The 25,625-nt window shown below is 41.2% G+C and overlaps 2 protein-coding genes across 2 annotated transcripts in view; one reads left to right on the forward strand and one right to left on the reverse strand.

Moving 5' to 3' along the window:
• LOC308092884 (von Willebrand factor C domain-containing protein 2-like) overlaps positions 1–25,625 on the forward strand; it is a 244,544-nt gene that overhangs the window by 130,995 nt on the left and 87,924 nt on the right. The gene's annotated exons all lie outside the window — the stretch shown is intronic.
• The window catches only part of b4galt2 (UDP-Gal:betaGlcNAc beta 1,4- galactosyltransferase, polypeptide 2), a gene marked incomplete at both ends in the record, with an annotated part of 174,315 nt that overhangs the window by 77,605 nt on the left and 71,085 nt on the right, over positions 1–25,625 (reverse strand). Inside the window, 2 exons of the mRNA XM_080439864.1 lie at positions 20,143–20,259; positions 21,857–21,975. Coding sequence (XP_080295990.1) covers positions 20,143–20,259; positions 21,857–21,975 — 236 coding nt within the window. The remainder of the gene's footprint in view (positions 1–20,142; positions 20,260–21,856; positions 21,976–25,625) is intronic.

Here is a 25,625-nt window from a genome sequence, read left to right on the forward strand (position 1 = left end):
GTTCAGAGGAAAATGATCATAGCGGTGTGGCAATGCTCCAGTGATCGTAAAACATCAGATATTGGGAAGTGCCAGTCGCCTACAATAATAGTGACAAAAACAGCTTTAAAAACACCAATAGTAATAACTAATATTTGGAATAGCTAAATGAGCGTCACGCTTGGCACACACATGCGCAGAACAAGTTCTGTCAGGAAACTCAGTGCAGTTGTTGGCGGCCGATGTACGGGGGATTCGGAGTCCCTATATGGTTGGGCTTTATCAGAGTACCTAAAAGCAGATCCAATTCCTTGCCACGCCATATTAAATATATTGCTAATATATCTTATATTCAATACAAATATTGTATCCATTCATGAGTTGTCCTGACTGAAACAATGTAACCACAGTAACATAATGTACAGTAGGTCATACGTGATGCAGTAGCATGATGTGAATATAGGGACTGGCCTCCTCTCCCTTCTCGCTTACACGTCCTGTCTCTATTGCACTCCACCATTCACTGTGGGTGGTGTTAATGGGGAGAGCAGGAAGGCCCATTAAATTATGCATTAGTAAGATGTCCGTTCAGCAAGGCCACTGTGCATCAAATGACATCCACGTGTAATCCAAGTGAATGTGAACACGAGGCTAATGTATCAGTGTGGCTTCATAGCTAGCCATCCCACACTGATCAGGGATGTGTGTGTGTGTGTGTGTGTACGCGCACACGTGTATTACTATACGTGTGAGGACCAAATGTCGCCACAATTATAATAGAATATGAGAAATAGACGTTGTGAGGTCCATTTCCCTGGTCCTCACAAGAGAAATGGTTGTTTCATGGTTGAAAAAATATTTTTTTCAGTTACGTTTACAATTAGGAAAAGGATTAGGATTAGACATTTAGAAGTTAGGTTTAGGGATTAGAAATAGAGTTATACCAGATTTACACACACGCACTGGTGTCGTGCACCGATCTACAAGCACACAACGCGTCGCAGTGTGCTTGTAGATCTGCTATTTTTTGGCTTTATATGCTTACGGTAAAAAAAATAAAAATATTTTTGTTAAAATATGGCATTCATAAAATCTGCGTCCTAAAATGTCCTCACAAGTATACTGTAGTAATACAAACGTATGTGTGTGTGTGTGTGTGTGTGTGTGTGTGTGTGTGTGTGTGTGTGTGTGTGTGTGTGTGTGTGTGTGTGTGTGTGTGCGTGCGTGCGTGCGTGCGTGCGTGCGTGCGTGCGTGCGTGCGTGCGTGCGTGCGTGCGTGCGTGCGTGCGTGCGTGCGTGCGTGCGTGTGTGCGTGTGTAAGTAATGAGGAATGTTTATAAGCCTGTACAAGGGTGTCCTGTGTACTGTAATTCTCCAGAGTGCAATGTGATAGACCAGCTGTCTTTTTGCTCACGTTCAGCTATTCATCAAGATGTTCATTACAGAGTTATAGATCCACCATTTGAAGAAGCGTCAAATCGAAAGATGCATTACCGTATGGTTTATTATGATACAGTAGGGGGGCAAAATGCTAAACTTTTGAAATTATTTGTACGTTTAAACCACTTTAAACCCCAGCATCTGGACTGTGGGGGAAAACTCTCGCAGGAAAATAGCGGATCAACAAGCTCACAACGCAACGATCGGCTATTTTCAGCCAAGATATTACATTTTGAGCGAAACCAGAAAAGTCACTATATAGAGCCCTGACTCTGCTCAACAACATAAACAACAATCAAGTGAGCCCTGATCCAGAGAAGGTCGCGGACCACTGCTCTGACCCAGACGGAGGAGTCTGCATCTTAACCCATTCTATCCGGGAACGCATCTGTGTCGTTTTAGATTTTTGCTATAACCATTATTTTATACTTTGGGCTATTCAAAAATAGCACCGAGTGCCGCGCTATGAACTTGTAGATCCGCTTTTTATTTTTTTTAATCTTGAAAATGGCAAATCTATGAATATTTATATTTTTAAAGTGAACATTTCTTTGCTTCTGGGGGGTCCCTGGAACAAAATATTTTCAGGTGGGGGGGTCCGTACATATCAGTTTGGGGGTCCTTGACATGAAAAAAGTTTGAGAACCACTGATATTAGCAACATAATTTTTTTTTCCTCAAAACAACTGATAGATGTAGAAGACAGAAGAAACAAAGATTTGAGTTAAAAATGTTCGCTTTAAAAAATATATATATTCAAAGATTTGCACAAATTCTCACGATATATAAAAAAAAACAATGTACAAGCTCGTAGCTATGACCTTGTAGATCTGCAATTTTTGAATAGCCCAAAGTATAAAACAATGGTTATAGCTAAAAAAAATCTAAAATGACACAGCTACAGTATGCGTTCCCGGATTGAATGGGTTAGGATAAGACTCAATCTATAATTCACCACATCAACCACTTCACCTGGGACTCACATGGCAGAGAGAAGTCAGAGAGACAGTGAGACTATATCAGTGAGCTGTCTGACTACTGGACAGCACAACGCACACACACAGACAATGGAACAACGGAGCGTGAAGCCCTCTGAGGGGCTGAGAGGTGGAGGCCTGGAGGAAGAGCAGAGAGTTGTTGCTAAACAGATCAATATCCTATTCCATGGTCAATTGCGCTAAAAAAAAAGCGCCCCAGGTTTCTATCCCCTTGTGTTAGATTTGTGGAGGTAGAATGTGTGCCAACGCATCATCGTCTGAAAGAGGGTGAAGGACTAAGGTATAGCTAGAGCATTTATACTTGGGTAGTATTTAAAGGGATAGTTAACCCCCGAAATGACTTTTTTTCTGTCGATTACTCATCCCATGGAGACTTGAATTCATGGAGATTTTTTTGTTTTTGTCGCATTCCTGAGCCAATAATTTGATGACCGGCGGCGGCTCCGGTAGGAGACTCAATGTGTCAACTTTGAGTCTCCTAGCGGAGACATTAGCATGCTTCCGCCGGTCATCAAATTATTGGCTCAGGAATGCGACAAAAACAAAACAATCTCCACGAATTCAAGGCTTCATGGGGTGTGTAATTGATAGAAAATATTTTTTGGGGTGAACTATCCCTTTAATTATGAATACAAAGTAAAGAATCGTCTCTCAATGTGAGGTACAGGGACCCTCACGGTTCCTTGAGGTGGGTTCCAAATCGACCCCTTACAGGTCTGTGAGCATTGAAATGGAACAAAATGGGCCGGGTCCATTTGGTTCCATTTGAATGCTCTCAGAGTTATCGTGGTCCTTGACATTAAAAAGAAGTTTGAGAACCACTGAAGTAAAGGATACAGAGAGAGAGAGAGAAGTGTGTGTGTGTGTGTGTGTGTGTGTGTGTGTGTGTGTGTGTGTGTGTGTGTGTGTGTGTGTGTGTGTGTGTGTGTGTGTGCGTGTGCGTGTGTGTGTGGGGGAACAGATAGAGTGGGGGGAAAGTGAGGGAGAGTTACTTATTCAGCGCTTGACGTCAACATAACCCTCCCAGGCCTGTGTAAATGAAACAATAACCAATGTCAATGTTTGTTCAATCGATCACCTGAATTCAATACATACCAAAGTGTAACATGAGAGCAAAATGGCCACCGTGTGAATATACTTTAGTCAATATGTTAATCTCTAGGGTTTATACAATTTCTTGTTTCTTGCTTCATTAGAGAGCGCTCGCTCACGCTCAAGCAGACGCACGCACACGCACACACACACACACACACACACACACACACACACACACACACACACACAGGTTCTCGGTTCCGTTCTATCTTGGGTCACTGGAGTGTTCGTCTTTCACTGTGAAACCCCCCAAAACAAAACCAGACAGACACACAGAGTGAGTTCTTAATCCCTGCTGATCCCTCAGTGTCCAGTCACTGGTCAGACTGCACTGTGATGAGCATGGGCACGAATACCAAACCATGGCCCATTGGCCGAGATGAGGTTGGACTCCCATTTCGTTGCCGTCAGGACAGTAACCTCTTATCTCCATATTTTAATATTTTTTCGTAAATTAACGCCCTTCTTGATCATACAGCAGCGTCACACAAAAGTATCAAAAGTAGCAGATCTACAAGCTCAAAGCGCGGCGTGAAGCGACACGTTTTGAGCTTGTAGATCTGCTACTTTTGATGCTTTTGAATTTGAATCCTGAAAAGTAACAGTTTTGGACACCGACAGAGACAACTTAATGATTTGTATTGTATTGTATGTCTTGATGATGAATTGAATACATAGGACCGCAATGGAAACAAGCCATCAAGGCTTTTTTGTGCTATCCTTTTAGCATTGCTTGCGTAATTGTACTTGTGTATGTCAATCAATCAAGCCAGGCAGAAACCTCTTATCGCCATATTTGAACTTTTTAAGTTTTTTTCCCCCATAAATTAATGCCCTACTAATGTCATACAAAAGGGCAAAAATAGCAGATCTACAAGCTCACATGAACCCTCTTCTGGTTATGTAAGGATGTCCTCACAATGTATTTTTGTCTCAAATTCTACTATACAGTACTTGTGGGGATATATGCCCAAGTGAAAAAAAAATGTATTTTTTTTGTGCTAAAGTATACTTTTAGCACAATAAGTATGTTAATTGTCAATTTGAACTTTTGTCAAAGCATACTAACAATGCATTTTTGCAAAAATATATTTAGCAAATATAATCAGAGTGCATTCAAAAATATATTTCTACAATGCACATTAAATGTCAACATGAATTAATTTGTCATTTAGCACATTTGTTAAAAGTGAACTAAACAAAAATATATATTTAATTCAATAAAAATGTACTTTTCAAAAGTCTATTCATATACTGTTTAATTTTAGTTTAACTTAAGTACATTTAATGTTAAATATATTTTTAATTATTATATTTTAAGTGCTTTTAAAGTATATTCATAGCTAATTATCCTCAATATGCACTTATTTTAAGATATACTATAATATACTAATTAAAAGTATACTTTTCACAAAAACTATTTAAAATATGTTCAAGTATATATTTTTGTAAGTATGTTAATGCCTATTGTATTGAAATTTCACTCAAGTACTACTTCGTAAAAGTGCACTTTTCATCAGTGCATTTATAGTATAAGGCTGGAAAAATATACTGAAAAAGGCATTATACTTAAAGTTTGCTTAAGTATACTTTATAAGTATACTATTTATGAATATGTTCTCGGATGCTATTAGTAATATACTTCTTAACATTATACTTGTAATATACTTGTTTTAAAGTGCATTTAATATATATTTCTACAAAGCACATTAGTAAACTTAAAAAGAAATGTGCTAAATTACAAATACATTTATGTTAGTATTTAATGTGCTTTGTAGAAATATATATTGAATGCACTTTAAAACAAGTATATTACAAGTATAATATTAAGAAGTACATTACTCCTGGATGCTATTAGTAATATACTTCTTAACATTATACTTGTAATATACTTGTTTTAAAGTGCATTTAATATATATTTCTACAAAGCACATTAGTAAACTTAAAAAGAAATGTGCTATATTACAAATTAATTTATGTTAGTATTTAATGTGCTTTGTAGAAATATATATTGAATGCACTTTAAAACAAGTATATTACAAGTATAATATTAAGAAGTATATTACTAATAGCATCCAGGAACATATTCAAAATAGTATACTTAAAAAGTATACTAAAGCAAACTTTAAGTATAATGCTTTTTCGGTATATTCTTTCAGCCTTATACTATAAATGCACTAAAGAAAAGTGTACTTTTAGGAAGTAGTACTTAAGTGAAACTTCAATAAAATAGACTTTAACATACTTACAAAAATATATACTTGAACATATTTTAAATAGTTTTTGTGAAAAGTATACTTTTAATAAGCATATTATAGTATATCTTAAAATAAATGCATATTGAGGATAATCTACTATAAATATACTGTAAAAGCACATATACTATAATAATTTAAAATATATTTAACATTAAATGTACTTAAGTTAAACAAAAATTAAACATTATATGAATACACTTTTGAAAAGCACATTTTAATTTAATCAAATATACATATATATATACTTTAATTACAATACTTACAGTATCTGAAGTACACTTTTGCTGATGTCATTAAAGTATACTATCATTACATTTATGGTGGCTAGAGGAAGTCCATTTCCCAGCATGCGCCCCAGTGCAAGCTGGGAAATGTGTGTTATTGTTCCTATTTGTGTTATTATTTGAATATGGGAATGCGTAGTGGGGTTATGCTATGGGTCATTGATTTTAGTGTTTTGTTGTGGTGCTATTTGGTGATTTATGGTATTTTATGTAATTTGTTAGTAAAACCATGAGTGTAAATGTCTGTTTGTTTAGTCAGTCTCTCTCCCCTTTTCCCATCCTTGCATATAACGTGAGTGTGTTGTTGATGGTTGCACCAACCGAGAATTGTCATGGCTCTTACAGACAACTAAACCACAAGCCTCCACGTTACATTGCTCTTCCATTCGTGTAGGTTAATTTTGAAAACATATTAAATTTCATTTCTCAGAAGTATATTGAATATACTCATTTGTACTTTTTATAAAATTCAATTTAAATGATGTTGTTTGGAAACATTTAAGTTGTACTTAATATACTAAAAGTTGCACTAAAGATATGCTAAAACATATCATTAATATACTTTTATGTACTTTTGCCCCCCAAAAAATACAATTTAATTACAAATATACTTACAGTATCTCAAGTACACTTTTGCTGATGATCATTAAAGTATACTATCATTACATTTATAGTGCAATACCAATACATATCGATTACTAAATAACTATATACTGAGTATATAGAAATTATGTTTAAAATATACTATCAATGTATTACAAAAATATTTGGAGTATAAAATAAATGAATTTGAAGTATGCTTTTAATAGTTGCAAGTATACTATCAATTTATTACAAATGTACTTGGAGTGTTAAAACAATGAATTTTAAGTATAATTTTAAAAGTTTCAAGTACATTATTAATGTAATAATAATGTAGTTAAACTATGACAATAATGTGCTAAAATATACTTTCAACGTAATAATAGTATATTTTACATTCACTAACTGTGTACTTTTAGTTAATTTGAGTTGTAGTTTAAATGCATTATTATCCCAAATTTAAATTGTGTTATTTTGGAAAGACTTAAGTTGTACTTAGTATATTAAAAGTTGAACTAAAGATATTCTGAAACATATCTGTAATATACTTTTATGTACTTTCCCCTCCCAAAAAAATACAATTTAATTACAAATATACTTATAGTATCTGAAGTACAGTTTTGCTGATGTCATTAAAGTGTACTATCATTCAATTTATAGTGTATTACCAATACATATCAAGTACTAAATAAATAAATATAGAGTACATAGCAATTATGCTTAAAATATACTTTCAATGTAATAATAGTATATTCTAAATTAACTAACTGTACATTTAGTTAAATTGAGTTGTAGTTTAAATACATTATTATTACATTGAAAGTATATTTTAGCACATTTGGATTGTAGTTTAAATACTTTATTATTAAATTGATAGTATACTTGAAACTATTAAAAGTATACTTCACATTCATTTATTTTATACTCCAAGTACATTTGTAATACATTGATTGTATATTTTAAGTATAATTGCTATATACTCTATATATATTTATTTAGTACTTGATATGTATTTGTAATGCACTATAAATGTAATGAAAGTATACTTCAGCAATTGTACTTCAGATAAGTACATTTGTAATTAAATTGTATTTTTTTGGGGGGGGAAAGTACATAAAAGTATATTAAAGATATGTTTTAGCATATATTTAGTTCAACTTTTAATATACTAAGTACTACTTAAGTCTTTCCAAAATAAGACAATTTAAATGTAATTTATAAAAAGTACAAAAATAGTATATTAAGTATACTTCTGAAAAATATATTTAGTATATATTTTTTTCACTTGGGTGTCCCTCACAAATATAGTAATCTGAACCATCTGAACTTTGAATCCCACATCAAACACATTTGCAAAACTTCATTCTTTCACCTCCGTAACATTTCAAAACTCCGCCCCACACTCACACCAGCAGATTCAGAGAAACTTGTCCACGCCTTCGTCTCCTCCAGGCTGGACTACTGTAACGCACTTCTCATCGGGATCCCTAGCAAGAGCCTTCAAAGGCTCCAGTATATTCAAAACAGCGCGGCTAGGATCCTGATGAGAGTGCGTAAACATGAACACATCACACCCATCCTCCGTTCACTCCACTGGCTTCCCGTCTCCTTCAGAACCCAATACAAGGTATCCCTTCTGACTCATCAGTGCAGCCATGGCAACGCTCCTTCCTACCTCAAGGAATTAGTCCCCCTACAACCCTCAACCCGCAACACCCGCTCTTCAAACACATACCTCCTCAAAACCCACAAGGCAAAGCTTCGTACCATGGGCGACCGGGCTTTCTGCTCGGCCGCCCCCGAACTGTGGAACGCCCTCCCTGTCCACCTGAGAGCTCCACAGTCAGTTGATTGTTTTAAGAGAGGACTAAAGACCTACCTTTTTAGCAAAGCATTTTTATAGCTGGTTTTATGCCCCCATGTTTTTAATGTTTTTAATTCTTGTTTTCTTCTAGTTTCCTAGTTATTGTTTTCTTTTACTGGTGTGATGTTTCTGTTTTTATGCAATTGCCTTCTGTAGCACTTTGAGATTTCCTGTAAATGAAAAGTGCGTTACAAATAAAATCTATTATTATTATTATTATTATTAGTAATGCCAGAACAAACGCACGCACGTGCACGCGCACACACACACACACACACACACACACGCACACACACTCTTTTGTCCTCTCTGTCTACTGACACACAGCGGCACTCTCTCACACATGGGGCATGAAGGGCACATTTCCGTTCCTCATGTCTCTGGGCCAGCGTCCAGCTGACTCCCTGGCAGCCAGAGGAGATGCACAGCAGTGAGGTTCCGTACATAACGTACATAAAGGACGTACATAAAGGATGGAAGACGGCGGTCGGGTCATGATAGTCTGAACGAAACCAAATGCCCTTTAACCAGTTTTTCTACGCTCGCTCGCGTCGCTGTGTGTCAGGAATGGATTAAGACAGCTGGTGCCCGTTTGTGTGTCAGAGACCACGAAACGGAGAGCGCACTGGAGCAGAGAGAGCGAGAGAGACGTTCCAAGTGTTTATGGACAGACGAATCTAATGTTGTGTGAATAGTGAAGAAGAAGAGGTTGCTTCCCGGGTCCCTAAAAACATCCAAAAGAGAACAAACCTGCAAAAACACCACAGGTTCGTTCAGGCATGCAACCAGAGAGCAAACTCCACTTGCCTGAAAATATATTTTTAACAATTAGTGTCAACCACTGTCAGCTGTAGTGCACTGTTTGGTATGAAGCAGATGCAGTACACAGCCAGCATTAGAGTGGCAGCTGAAACACTGAAAGTACATTAGCAGCACCTGTGAGGTGTCAGCGATGTTATGGCCATAGATAATATAAACAAGGCTCAGCCCGTAAAAAAAAACCATATGAACCTAGAGGAAGCTTATGAGGATTGACAGCTGAAACAAGGGCAAGAAAAATAGACTTAGATGTGTACCAGTGTCGTGCACCGAAGATAGCTCACACTTGTGAGCTTGTAAATCTGCCATTTTCTGCTTTATGGTTAGAAGGCATTCATAAAATTGCCATCCTAAAATGTCGATGTCCTCACAAGTATAGTAATATAAACATGTGTGTGTGTGTGTGTGTGTGTGTGTGTGTGTGTGTGTGTGTGTGTGTGTGTGTGTGTGTGTGTGTGTGTGTGTGTGTGTGTGTGTGCAAACTGTGCATGTACATCAGCTTATATGTGTCTGAAGGGCAGGGAGAAGAAATAAGGGCATGTCTTATCTGTGAGCGGCCCCTTCAGTCCAGACGCCCACCACTCCATGTGGACAGACGTGACGACCAGCCACTATCTCTCTTAGGATAGGACTGGATTGTGTGTGTGTGTGTGTGTGTGTGTGTGCGCGTGTGTGCGTGTGTGTGCGTGCGTGTGTGCGCGTGTGCGTGTGCGCGCGTGCGCCCGTGCGTGCGTGCGCCCGTGCGTGCGTGCGTGCGTGCGTGCGTGCGTGCGTGCGTGCGTGCGTGCGTGCGTGCGTGCGTGCGTGCGTGCGTGCGTGCGCGGGCGGGCGGGCGGGTGTGCGTGCGTGGCGTGTGTGCGTGCGTGCGCGAGAGGAGATTACCATGTCTCTTACTGCCACCCCCCCCAACACACACACAAAAAGACTACCAGCCTCAGACAACCCAGAAGTTTCCACACTCGTTTTCATTTAACACTCGAGCGAGCGTAATAGAAAAATGTTCTCTCTCCACCATCCTGTCGAAAGGGACACGTCCCTTCTGATTCTGCTCTTGTCGGCCTGTCTGACTGCCTGTTTATGTGTCTTCCTATGTGCGTGTCTGTCTGTCTGTCTGTCTGTGTCTGAGTGACCAGGCTGCCTGTCCTTGCCATTGTGCGGTTCAGTTATCCATGCACAACAGCTGTCCCCAACCTGATCCACTATACCTGCTGTCGGAGACAGCCCCCCCCACCGCACCATCGCACACACACGCGAACGCACGTGCACACGCACGCGCACACCCCAGAGGGACTTTAAAACATGCTGGCTGTAATTGGGTTAGGTGTTGGTGTTTGCGGGGGAAAATGTCTCCAAACCTTTGAAGCTAAATAATCACATTATACAATAGCACAAAAAAGTAGTAGCTACAATAGGAGTGAATTGGCAGTAGTAAACTTGAAGCATCGATAGACTGTTATTGAGTCTGACTTAAGATCCTTCATTCACAGCCTGGAAGGCTGGCGTAGCGGACTAGCGGTCCAGGCACCTATAGGCTCAATGTAGCCGGACAGTGTGTCGCGAGTTCGAGTCCCGAGCTCGCCGGCCTTTTGCTGCATGTCACTCCCCATCTCTCTCTCCATTTCCTGTCAACCTACTGTCCTATCAATAAAGGCATAAAAGACCCAAAATAAATCTTTGAAAAAAGATCCTTCATTCACATTCAGCAGGATCACCTCCAGCTCATTCAGATTTAAATCATTTTACAATGAGTTCCATAAAGAGAAAGCAGAAATACAAGGTCCTTCGCTAAATTAGGTTAGGGGCAGATAATGAAAACAACTAATGGGGCTAAAGACGCAGGGAGTGAGTGTGTGAATACAAACCACTGCAGTAATCAAGTACAAGCATAAAAGGGGCAGCCATCAGTTTGTTTCCTGCTCCTACATGAAGTACCGGTATATTATCGCTGTCGGGTGGAAACCTTGTATGTTCAAAACCATTCCTTTTCTATTATTACATTTTTTTAATAAGAAGTTGTGAAAATAGCTGATCTACAAGCTCACAACGTGTCACATCGCGACACGGTATGAGCTTGTAGATCTGCTATTTTAACTACTTTTGTGTGACACTCTTGCACGGTGAAGTAGGGCATTCATTTACCAAAAAACAACAACATCAAAATATATAAATATGGAGATACAAGCTTACCTGACTGCAACAATATCAAGGGTTTTAAAAAATCTGTACCCCCTACTGCTCTGGACCTCACTAATCAACGGCTCATTATGCAAAAAGCTTTACAGAGAGAAGAAAAAAAGATTACTGTGGAAATAGGAAGCTTTCAAACTACTTTACGTCATCAGACAATTGATGTATAGGTTGAAACTCCTAGCCAAAAACATACTGTGCCAACAACAGTGGGTGTGTACACTCTTGGGGAAGGGAATGCTCCCCATGAGCTTTCCATGCTCACGGGGGAGCATGTTTGAGGGTAACAAACATGAACACTTGCATTCCATCTCATGTATTATGAGATAGCTGCAAAACAACGATGCTGGATTCAAATTAATTTCAACCAGTGGAGGCGAGAGACTTGTGTCTTCGGGATATTTGGAAACATTTATTGAATATTAAATTTTTTAAGCAACATAATGAGAAGAACAATGAAAGTATAGTGCCAGCTTGCAGACATCTGGCGAGTCCTTGGGGAGTGGTGAGACTAGACTGCTTGCTTGTGTTATATAACCCAAGCAATGTGTTGTTAAGCCACTGGTCCATTTTCCCATGTTTTGGGCCAGCGCTCCCCTATCCAATAACCAAGGCATTTAGCACCCACAACACCCAATTAAAATGTAGGCAAAGTTTCTGCTCTTGAAATTGTATGTTTATTAAACCTGCTTAAACCATTAAGACCCCAATTACAGTGGGGCATTGTTATTGATCTCAAACAGCAATCAAAGTTTAATGAAGTTTAATAATTTGGTGCAGGTACCAAACAAGAGGCCTTATTGGTTAGACCTTATTATTGGTTTAGACCTTAGAATACAGAAGAGCGTTATGGAGTTTGTGAATTCCATGGCAAGCCAGCCGCAATGGATTCCTTTTCAAGGCACCTTAACATATCAATAATTTGTATTGTGCCATTGTATTATAGACTGCAAGTAAAAATGACCCTCAAGGTTATTATGCAATTTAGCCATTCTTACACTGATCTGCTGAATCCATTGTGTTTGTCAACAAACTATTGAAAATAGTGTTGGGCACTGCCAGGGTATTGTCCAACTGGTGTGGATAATGGATAAAATGGATGAGCAACCTTGTGGTTGCTGAATAAGGAACAAAATAAATACTTCCATAATGTCTGCAGTCTAGGAAAAAAAAGATATGCCGCTGTTACGGTGAACTTGGTGACCTACTAAATTATGTGAATCTGATGGTGCAGTGGAGAAGCTCTAACAAGCACCCACGCTTCTATAATGACAGGTCAAGAGCTGTGATTCCCATCGCACAACCTCACGATGGTGTTTGAGATTGCTCTTTAACTAATGTTAGACAACAAGGCTTCTGGGTAATGCACACACCTCAGGCCTAGTACTGGTTGTCCCAGACACGCTTCCACCTGTTCTTAACTCCATTCAAATGAGAGAACTTTAGTTGACTGGCACTCTCTCTGACTGGTGATTCAGGGCATCCCTTATGTCTATGACAGTGAATAGCTGGCCAATACTGTATGCATAAAGAGCTTGGGGTGACTTTAAAGCTGTGCTATGTATACTTTCCTCTTCTACCCCGGATTTGAACCCGGTTTCCTGTTCAAGTCCTGACATTTTTACCATTGAGCTAATAGAGCCTGCCTTCTTGCTCAGGGGATAAACTGAATCTTGACCATCAGGTAAAAATGTGTGTCAGATCCCATGTGTCTAGTATGACCTTTGACACCATTTAAATGTCTCAAAAGAAGAGTAGGGAGACAAAATGGCTGACCACCCCAATTGTATAAGTTATATTGTATTAACATAGCCTGGCTCCACCCCCTGAATCGTTTGCCTCGTATTCAGGGTCTGGTGACGCTGTCGAAGGCGGGTGTTTCTCGGTTGAAAATCTGTCCGACGAATCGGGATCGGGATAATCCAGTATGAACCAATCGCCAAAGACTCTTTGAAAAAAAAACTTTGGCCACGCCCCCATCTCAGAAATCGGCTGCATTGAGAGGGCTTTCAGACTGAATAATGTGAGTGAAACGAAATGAAAATTCAGGCTGAGTGTCAGGCTAGTATTAACATACTCTACCATACAGATTGGAAAAAACAACAGTTTATTCATTAAAACAAGTTACATAGTGCATAGTTAATATCTTAAGTTGAAGTTGAAGTTGTGTTTTGTTTCATGAATGGCCGATGTTTCTACCATAATTGCACCAATATACATGCAACTAAACACCAATATCCATGAGTCCACAAACTATGCCTCACTTGACTGCGGTTTCAGATAATGATAGGAGATCTAATGATAAAATTATGGAAATGATACGCAGTTCAACTGGAGCTCTTGCTGACGCTTTTTAGCACCTTTCATACTGAATTTAAATTGTAGCCTAAAAACCCTCTGAAACCCTTTAGGCCTAGAATGATGGAATTAAAATGGAATGGTCTCTGCTATATTTACAGGTCAATGTCTGTTGTGGCTAATGCTCAGCCAAGGTCAAGTGTGAGAGAGGGTATACGTGGCATAATTGCTCCCGGCACGACTGTTATTGAGCCGTTGTAGGGCTTCTAATTATATCAAATAACAGCTTGATCGTATGATCCTGCGCTGTGAAATTGCGTCAAAATATCTTTGAACAACTGACATGGAAAAATGAGCCACTGAAATAAAAAATAAAAAGGTTAATTAATGTATGATGATATTATCCTGGTTCAGGAATGTTCTTCCTGCAACGTTCCAGCTAGAATACTGTAGCATGCATCTTAATACGTTAAGACCGGGAACGCATCTGTGTCATTTTAAGATTTCAGATAGCAGATACACAAGCTCATAGCGTGGCACCAAGTACCGTGCTATGAGCTTGTAGATCTGCATTTTATTTATTTTTTGAAAATTTGTGCAAATCTAATATATGTTTTAAAGCAAACATTTTCAACATGGAAAAGATATGTATTTGGCCGCGGACCCCCCCCCCCCCCCATCTCAAGATGTTTTGTTCCAGGGACCCCCCACAAGCAAAGATTTGAGTTACAAATGTTCACTTTAAACAATATATATTCAAAGATTTGCACAAATGTTCAAGATTTTTCAAAAATAGCAGATCTACAAGCTCATAGTGCACTATGAGTGGCGATAAGCAGCGGCGATAAGTGATGCTCTCACAGTGATAGAAACCCTGATTTACGTATACTTGGTTGTGCATCGTGTCTCGCACCGAAAATAGCGATCCACAAGCTCAAAATGCGCCGTGCCGCGATGGATTGTGAGCTTGTAGATCGGCTATTTTCCGTGCGAGGCACCGGCGCGCGGCCAAGTACAAATCAGGCTTAAGTGTGAAGTTAGTGGGTTTATTGTCTCGCTCAAGGACACTTCAACAGGACACTTGGCTATTGAAGGACACTAAACACCCACACACACACACACACACACACGCAAACACAGACACACACACACACGCACGCACACACACACGCACGCACCCACTTTGTGGGTGGTGTTGCCAGTTCTGTTAGAAGATACACAGTTCCCACTTAAAAGAGTCCTGTTCTAAAGCCTTTTCATTATCAAAGTACAAAGAGAGAGACTGTTGTAAAAAATGTTGCAAATGTTACGGCCATTAGATTATACAGTAACCACCGCTATAGATACCCTGGCTGCCAGCCAGGAGAAGGGGTTTGGAGGGGCTCCAAAACTACAGTAAGTGCGTGTGTGTGAGAGAGAAAGGAACAGAGACACCAGAGGAAGACAACAAGAGAGGGAGACAGCAGGCTTGTGGCTGTCCTTGGGGTGACGGTACAGTATCCTTGCTGTTCCCAAGGCACCAGAACCAGAGTTGGTGATGGTGGTTCATTTGGTTTTTAATGTCCACAAGCTATATGGAATCTCCTCCCTGATCTCCTCCCATATGTGTGACGGTTCCCTGTATTGTGTATTGTGTAGCTACATGTATTTCACCTTCATATGTTTCACTTAGGTTATTTGGTTATGAGTTGTGTTTGTTTTGCCCTTCTAATTGTCCTTTCTACTGGTTCCTAGGACTTGGGGAGCAGAGTGATGCAGGTCATCAGGCTAATTGGCATGCACCTGGGCCCGGGTGCTCACGCCCCTATAAAAAGCCTGCTCCCCAGTCCTTTGTTTACTGGGGTTTTGATCATTAATAAATATTAGGTATACTTTTTACACTGCGTCTCCCTTGTTTTGTTTTGTTTTTGCTATGTTCCCTGGTTCCCCTAGGCCAGGATCATAACATATGTAATACTACCTTTAAAGGTAACCACTTGACCACTTAAACCGCCCCGCATCCGGGAAAGCTTTTGCAGGAAATAGCAGATGGACAAGCTCACAACGCGCCTAGGAACGGGGATATAGAGATTTCCCCTCATGAAATAAACAGGAAGTAAACTAGACGTTTTTGTTTTACTTCCGGGTCAATTCTGGCAGTGAAAGCATCATTCATAATGAAAGCAAGTGCCAACGGACGCGCCGGCACGTCCATGGCAATCAAAGAGTTAATGATACAATAGGGTATGCTTCTTGGGCTTCTACTGGTTCTACCGAGTGAAGACCCGCCCCTCGCTGCTATTCCAGCCAATAACATTCGATTTCCGGGTTGCTTTTCGGGACCGGAAGTTCCAAGAAGGTGGATTTGAATTTGTCTATGTTTCGCACCCACGTGCACACGCATAGTTCTCACACCTAACGGACATACCCCGAGTACACATGAACCGTAATTGAGACCACCTTTTGTGGACCAATTACACAGTGTCCACTCCACACACACACACACACACACACACACTAATTTAACATAGTGAACTTTGAGATCAAGCATACTAGTAGTGGTTCCCAGGTCCCTGATGTTGAAAGCATCCGAAGACAGAGAGAGAGACAGAGAGAGAGAGAGAGAGCCTGGAACACTGCCAAATCAAGACCAGAGCAGAGCAGAGCAGGGGCGGCCGCGGAACCAAAAGGTTTGCTCCACAGGGGGGGAATTACGGCGTTGCTTTGGGCCCGGGGGGTACAGAGAGGGCAGAGAAGAGAGCTCATTACCCATAAAGCAGCAGAAAAAAGGCGCTCGCAACCGAAAAGCAAACGGAGAGAGAATTCATACGGTACATTGTACATACGTCTCTGTCGGGTGGAAACCTCATTATGTCCAGAACTGTTTCTTTTCAGGATTCAAATTCAAAAGTAGCAGATCTACAAGCTCAAAACGCGTCACGTTTTGAGCTTGTAGATCTGTTACTTTTGATGCTTTTGTGTGACGCTGTAGTATGATCAAGCAGGGCATCAATTTATGAAAAAACACAAAAAGTAAAAATATGGAGATAAGAGGTTTCTGCCTGACAGATGCTTATGACATACTGTACTCCAAGCAGAGCAGCTTTCACTCGCCTGCAAGGCGTTGTGAGCTTGTAGATCTGCTATTTTCACTACAGGCTTTGGTCGGTTTCTACCTGACAGCCATGAAATAATATATACGTCTATATGGCTGTGATCACACATTGTGTTCAAAAAAATATATACTGTTGAAAGTTTTCTATTCTCCTTCACTACCACTGGTCAACAGTGTTCAGAATGCAAGACACAAATCCCTCTGGCTCTGTTTGTTTGTTTACCCCACACTCCTCCTGAGGTAGACCTTCAAGCCTAAGGCCCTGTGTCCACCTACAGTATATGTATTTTCCTGAGCACAGCGCATGTTTTTCATTGTTTATAACGGGAGCGCCGCGTTTTTGAAAACTCCCAGCAGCTTGGCGTTGCGCTGAGCATTTACCTTGCGCTCGCGTTTTTCCCTGCCTGCCCGAAAGCTAAAACATTTTCAACTCGGGCACCTGGAAGCGCGTTTAGGCGAGCGCCTCTGCGTTTTCAGCCAAGAAAAAAAGCCCAGTGGACACTACTGGAGAGAGGAGGTGAGCTGGAGTTTGAGGGGGGGGGGGGAGTGGGCAGAGAAGAGAGGCATTCAGGGAGAAAAGGGAGTATTTTCTGGTGCATTACTTTTACCACTTCACCCAGCAGATATGACTGCTCAGATACCTCAGATAGCACAGGGGAGGGGAGGAGCAGTTAGGGGTTAAGTGTCTTGCTCAGGGACACTTCCGACTGAGCAAGCTGAGGGTCGAAAAGCCGACCTTTCCGATTCCCAGAAGCCACTCTGCTCCCTGAGCCCACCATTCTTCCATGCACTGTTAAAACCCACGGTGTTGATTTAACTCTGAGTATGTACAAATGGAACCAACGGACCCATAAGGCTTCAGGCACATACACATGAGAGGCTTACATGCATGTGCAGCACTATGTGGGCGATCTATATTATGTGACGTGTCAAGCAGCTGACCAAATAGGCCATCTATTTAAGCTCACCTCATTCATTGTACTTCCTCTTGCTGTCAGTGCCACTTAACGTTGTATGTGCTTTGTTTGCTCCCACCACCACCACCACCCCAGCACCACCAGTAGGCTCTGCATTCCCTAAGGGCTCTGTTTTCCCCTGAGGGGGTTTGTTATTAGCCTGGTAAACACCCCCTCCCTCCGGAAATCTCATGCATTGCATTGCATTTGGTTTCAGGAAGGAGGGTCTGGGATTGCTCACAGAGTAAAGCTGCCCGAACCGCTGCGCATACGAACCAATCAGCGGCTGCTAGGGGCGGGATCATCCAATCACCTGCCTAGTAGCTTGAAAAAATGAAACTCCGTCTGTCATCGATTCTGCGCCCGAAGTCTCAGATGCAAGTACGCTGTGAAACAAAATGTGTGTCGCAAGCTTCTTCCATTTGACGGAGTGAGGTTAGTTTGTTATAGATGTATATATATCTCCCTGCTCTTACATGGTTGTCTTCTAACGTGCTGAGCAGTGGGTAATGTACAGTATGGCAGAGCCTGAATGCCAACATCAAATATTATATTTTATAAATAAAATGTTCTCAAGCTGTTAATGTTCTCGATCTATTCGTGAGTTATCTGACTGAATTAAGATAGTGGACACACAGCTGTGTGTGTCTATTATTACACACGAGTAAAATGAACACTCCATTTTTTATGCACAGTCTGTGGTATCGTCTGTTCAACATGAATGAGCGTATTGGACAGACCTCTTATCTCCATATTTAAACGTTTTGTGTTTTTTTCGTATCACGCCCTACTTGATCATACTACAGCGTCACACAAAAGCATCAAAAGTAGCAGATACACAAGCTCGAAACGCGGCACAAAGCGACGCGTTTTGAGCTTGTAGATCTGCTATTTTTTCTATTTTTTAATTTGAATCTTGAAAAGTAACAATTTTGGACATATGAGGTTTCCACCCGACAGAGACGATATTACTGTACAGAGAAACGGTCCTTGGGCCAGTTATATCGCATTCACTCGACCATGTGCTTGGGAGAGTGGGATACAAAGAAGCATACATTTTGAAAGGAGAAAAGGGCATTATTAGTCCGATAAAAGGGGCTTATATACTTTCCATCAGGGAGGAACTGGGGCTACAGAGATACGAGTCCAAACCAATTAAAAGCACTCAAATTAAAACGTAGCCTGACCTGTATCATGTTCAACATATGGACATTGTGTTAGCAGCACCGCTAAGGAAGGAAGGGCAGGCTCTGACATTTTGTATGATGATCCCAGGGAAATTGAAAATTGATTTCATTGTGTTTTATGGCCTTCTATACCACAGCCTGTGGTATTTTATTTGATGTTATTGTGAGACACTGTCAGTCACTCTGAAGCCTTTGGAAACCATGCCTGTGTAATCAGGAGTACTGATTGAGGTCATATACTGTACGACCCCCTGACGATAATGCACAGTATAATTCAGAGTGTTAATAGAACTACATGTATAGTTTAATAGAACTCCTCAGTGTTATATGAAAGGCCCTTGCGCACAGAATCCACAAAAAAATGTATAGGACCTATGTGGGCAAAAATGAGTGGGATTCTACATTAGCCTAGTACCAGAGTGCACAAGAAATGTGGCGCTGATCGGTACAGCGGTTTGCACGATGAGCTCCGGAGAGAAACACAGAAGACAGCTACCTCTTCCAGAGCCATGCCGTAAAGAAAATCACATCGGTGTGAGCAATTCTGTGTGCAAAGGGCCTTAACACTCCTGATTTCACTGTGTGAACTTCATCATGACAGGCAGTACATAGTAAAACCCTCACTGTTAATAACTCTGAGAGCATACAAGCATAACTCTGCATAACTCTGAGAGCATACAAGTGGAACCAAACAGACCTGTTTGGTTCCACTTGTATACTCTCAGATTTATACAAATGGATAAATGAACACCTCACCAATCTTCATCTTCATCACCTCACCAATAGCAGGCTAGCATGATGGGCAAGACCCCGCCTTTTGAGTGTCTAAAAGGAAGTACTGGAATCTGGCGGAAGTACCGCCCAAAAGAAGTTACGTTGAGGCTTTACAGAGCTGTTCGTTTTCTTTCACATTCCCCGTGCATGAAACCCGTGTTGTGATGGGTCGGGAAAAGACGGCTTCCGGTGGAAGAGCATACGACGGAAGTCCCACCGTATAGACACTCTCTGCATCAGGTCGTTACCAGGGTTTTCTCCTCGGAGATGAGAAAAATGCTGGGAACGAGGCTGAGGAGGCTATTAGAGACCAGAGCGTCTTCCTACCTGGGTGATGATGTAGATGCCGTAGTCGATCCTCTGTCGACGGAGGATGGGGTGGAGGTAGTGGAGCCAGTACTTTAGGTGGTTCTCCCTGTGGCGGAATGGGATGATAAGGGCCACCTATAAGACAAAGAAGGAACACGACCAGAGGGTTATTTGTTTTTCACACAACAAAGCCGAAAACATCACAATAATGATGTTACTCATCTGTGTACCTACAGTATACTGTACTTCTGTGCCCTGGTATCTGTAACTTTTACTGCTGTGCTGTCTCTGGCGCCTGAATTTCTCCCGCGGGATCAATGAAGGTATCTGCAGTGGTGTAAAGTAACTAAGTACTTTTACTCAAGTACCGTACTTAAGTACAGTTTTGAGGTAATTTTACCTTTCTAGTTATTATAAATTATTACATTATAAAAGATACATTAACCACTTTAGCCCTATTTTATACCTAAGCTATTTGAAAATAGCCGATCTACAAGCTCGCGACGCGTTGTGAGCTTGTAGATCAGCTATTTTCAAACATTTTAGTACTTTTACTTTTGGTACTTTAAGTACATTTTGATACCAATACTTTTGTACTTTTACTCAAGTACATTTTTTATTTGGGACTTTTACTTGTAACAGAGTACTTCTACGTTGCAGTATTGATACTTTTACTTAAGTAAAACATTTGAGTACTTTTTCCACCACTGGGTATCTATCCATCTATCTATCTATTGTAGATAGTTTTTTTATTAATATTACCATTTACTATGACACCGGACTGCCTCCTGAAATTGCAATGTGTACGATGAGAAGTGTAATGAGGCGTCACTAGTCATCACTAGTCACTCGATGGAAGCACTCCATCGACGGCTGATGGGAAACAGACGTCGTGGAATGTTTGCGTGAATTACACTCCAATGAGCTTTATTTCATACTGGAGATAACGCTTCTGCACTGAAACCTGGCAGCAGTGGGGAAATCCACCATGGTTAACTGTCACAGCACAAGGTATCGCTGTGCTGTGCTGTTCATTCTGTATAGATCCAATGGGAAACTATACCCCCCCCCCCCCCCGCCCGCACACTTGTCAGCCAGCCAGCCAGCCGACTGTGGAATCAGTCAGTCAGACAGACAATTAACTACCTAGCTAGACTGCTATGTAATCAGTCGCAGTATAAGTACACGATCAGTCAGAGAGACAGGTAACGACCCAGCTACAGTATGTAATGCAATCAGCCAGGCAGTCAGTTAACTATCTAGACCAGCGTTTCTCAAACCATATTTATGGGGCAGTAAAAATAAACATATTTAAACATTTTTTATGAGATTTTCAAAATAAAAATAATAATAATAAAATGACCTACCTACTTGAAGAAAACAATCTAGCAAAACAAATCTAAGAAATTCCATAAAATTTAGAAGTATTGAAAATAGCAGTTCTACTGCTATGTGAGCTTGTAGATCTGCTATTTTCACCAGCATGTCTCTATTGGGTCTTGAGATAAAAGGTTTGGGAACCACTTATTCTAGACAAGACAACTGGTTAGTCATGTGATTAACCAGTCTGAGAACTTGGCTGGCAAATACATACGTACATACATACTGTACAGGCAGACAGAGAGACAGGCAGACAGACAGACAGACAGACAGACAGACAAACTGTACAGGCAGACAGACAGACAGGCAGACAGAGAGACAGGCAGACAGACACACAGACAGACAGACAGACCTTCCATCTGGGTCGACAGTCGGGGGGCGTGTAGCGGCCCCCTTCTGTTACGTTGGGATTCTCTTTCTGCACGCGCTCCATGGACATCTGGGAGCTGAACTCGATCAGCAGACGCCCCACTGCGGGAACGACAGGGGAGAGAAGATGGCAAGGAGACGCACGCAAAGTAAGCGGGCGAGGGAAACGACAAGGGGGGTAGAGAGAGAACATAGGGAAGGGATGGTGGGGAGAGATGGAGAGAGAGAGAGAGTGGGTTGAAAGGCGGAATAGGGTGGAGAGAGAGAGAGAGAGATACGTGTTAACATCAAAGAGGTACTGTTTGTTTATCAAAGCAATGTGTACAAAAATAATAGTTTCAAGGGATATGTTTGGCATCAGGTGGCATTTAACCCTTTAAGACCGGGAACGTATCTGTGTGTCATTTTGAGATGTATTTGGCTATAAAAAATAGCAGATATACAAGCTCATAGCGTGGCACCGAGTGCCGTGGGGTTGGACACACAGATGCGTTCCCGGTCTCAATGGGTTAATAGGAGGCACAGAGATCCGAGAGGATATATTATTCCTAAAACACAAACAGAGACTTTGAAGTCAGTCAGAGCTAACCCGACGTGAAGGGTAATTATGCTGTTCACTGATGCTCCACACACGTAGTCCCACCATATGTTACCTTAGCATAAAACCTATCCATCACTACCTTTGAACACACACAGATTAAACGCAAGAGGGTGTGATGTTGAGAGTGTGTGTGTGTGTGTGTGTGTGTGTGTGTGTGTGTGTGTGTGTGTGTGTGTGTGTGTGTGTGTGTGTGTGTGTGTGTGTGTGTGTGTGTGTGTGTGTGTGTGTGTGTGTGTGTGTGTGTGCGTGCGTGCGTGCGTGCGTGTGTGTGTGTGTCAAATGTCCCCACAAGTATAGTAGAATTTGAGAAACAGACATTGCGAGGACCATTTTCCTGGTCCTCCTCACAAGAGAAACGATTGTTTTTATTGTGTCACATACCAAAAATAGCAGATCTACAAGCTCGAAGTGTGAGCTTGAAGATCGGCTAGCTATTTTCGGCTTTAGTCAAAAATGGCAATTAAAAAAGAAAATGGCATTCATAAAATCAGGATCCTAAAATGTTGACGTCTTCACAAGCATAGTAATACAAACACGTGTGTGTGTGTGTGTGTGGTGTGTGTGTGTGTGTGTGTGTGTGTGTGTGTGTGTGTGTGTGTGTGTGTGTGTGTGTGTGTGTGTGTGTGTGTGTGTGTGTGTGTGTGCGTGTGTGCGTGTGTGTGTGCGTGCGTGCGTGCGTGCGTGCGTGCGTGCGTGCGTGCGTGTGTGCGTGTGCGCGCGCGTGTGTGTGTGTGTAGTGCACACCCCTTAAAAAAAAAACAGCTTCTCTGCAGGTCCTGGACGATGTTAAATGACTCTTTTTTGCTCATTAAAACCCACTACTACTATAGCACTCTATAAGGAGGCCCACTCCAAACAGATCATCAACCCATTTCTCACTCCATTACATACTTTAACAAGGCAATTTCCAAGCAACCTGCCTTGTAACTGCACATTAAATGCATGTGCCTTAATGCAGAAATGCCATTCATTGTTTTCCCCTTTCCCCCACCAGGGGGAGCACTGCAGAAAGACAGCAGTAGGGCATCATCCAGTCCAAATGCAATCCACATCAGTGTTGCCAAGTCCGCTTATTATAAGCGGGCTTACTTTTCTGTAAAGTTGCTTGTATTGGGATTGGTACGGTAGCTGCGGGTTGCAGGTTTTTGGCCTTGTTTTTAAAGTGTAGTTGGGCTTCCTTCCTAATGCTGTTTAAACATTTTCAAGTCAATTAAGGACCCTCAAATTATTACGTATTTATCCGCAGACTACCATCTGAAAAGATCTTGTGCCAAATATTGGAGTAACAAATATTCCACATTTTCCACATTTCTTTAAAGATTTGTTTTTAAAATAGCCGATCTAAAAGATGCGACGTGTTGTGAGCTTGTAGATCGGCTATTTTCAAATAGCCCATGTATATAGGGTTAAAGTAAACAGTACACACACACACACACACACACACACACACACACACACACACACACACACACACACACACACACACACACACACACACACACACACACACACACACACACACACACACACACACACACACACACACACACACACACACACACACACACACACACACCACCAGTTTTACGATGCTCTGCCATATCGTCTCTATACAGGAGGAACATACCATGAAATGCACAGAGCCTGGAGCAGCCTGGCTGATCACCGCAGCATGAGCCATAATTTAATCTGCATTAATGACTGAGTCTCTGCTCTACCGTACAGAAAGGGGAGCTGTGTGAACAACACAATGTTTGCAAACAAACACAAACAACATGCGCTGCTTGTGTATGAATGTGTGCAGGAGGACGCACAGGGTAGGAGATGGAGGTGTGGGTGTGGTGGTGGGTGGTGGAGAGAGAAAAAAACATAATCGCCGAAGGACAGAGAGAGAGAGACGAAGATATAACAAACTAAGGATGTAATTGATTGATTGATTGAATACTTTATTAACACGATTATTGACAGTACAGGTACAGTAAAATTGTGTTATGCAAAAAGGATGACAAAAAGCCACAGGAGCATGTTTTCATTGTGGTCCATTGTACTCAATTCATCAGTAATACTGTATATATTGGAATGTCTGGATATATATTCCTAACATATTGGACACATCTCAGTAGAATGATGAAGAGAATGAAGAGAGCAGAATAGAGGAATGAGAGAGAGAGAGAGAGTATGACAGAGATTCTGAATATGTATGTGTCATGCCAATAAAGCATCTTTGAATTGAATTGAATTGAACTGAAAGAGAGAGACAGAGAGAGAGGAATAGAGAGAGACAGACAGACAGACAGACAGAATTGTAAACGTATCTCTAAAAAATTTATATTTTTTCAACTATAAAACATTTTTCCAGGTCCAGGAAAATGGTCCTCTCCTCAGAGAGAGAGAGAGAAAGAGAAAGAGAGAAAGAGAGCCATACAGACAGACAGAGAGCATTACGTGTGTATGAGCCAATAATTCACTTAGCATGGATGTATGAGCTACGTGTTGAGAGAGAGCCCGTCCAATCAACGAGGGGCGACCCAATCGATGACAACTCGGTTACATGTTCATCATAACACACTCCTCTGTCATACTGCAGCACAGCAGCTGAATGCAAAGCAACACGCAACACACACACACACACACACACACACACACACACACACACACACACACACACACACACACACACACACACACACACACACACACACACACACACACACACACACACACACACACAGATTTGTATTGCTGTGATTGTGAGGACATAGAAAATGTAGGACGGCATTGGAAATAGCTGAAAATAACGGAAAGATTGCCGATCTACAAGCTCACAACCTCTAAATGTCTATTCCTAATCCTCACTCCAACCTGAAGCTTTTCCACATTGTAAACGTACCTCTAAAAATCTTTTTTCAACCATGAAACATTTTTCTTGTGAGGACCAGGAAAATGGTCCTCACTACGTCCATTTCTCATATTCGACTATACTTGTGGGGTCATTTGGTCCTCACAAGTGTAATACAGTACGCACGCATGCACACACACACACACACACACACACACACACACACACACACACACACACACACACACACACACACACACACACACACACACACACACACACAATCCTCCCCCTACACTTTTCACAGCATCT

Source organism: Gymnoscopelus braueri (genome assembly GCF_963280865.1).
Source record: "Gymnoscopelus braueri genome assembly, chromosome: 10".
NCBI classification, from domain to species: domain Eukaryota; kingdom Metazoa; phylum Chordata; class Actinopteri; order Myctophiformes; family Myctophidae; genus Gymnoscopelus; species Gymnoscopelus braueri.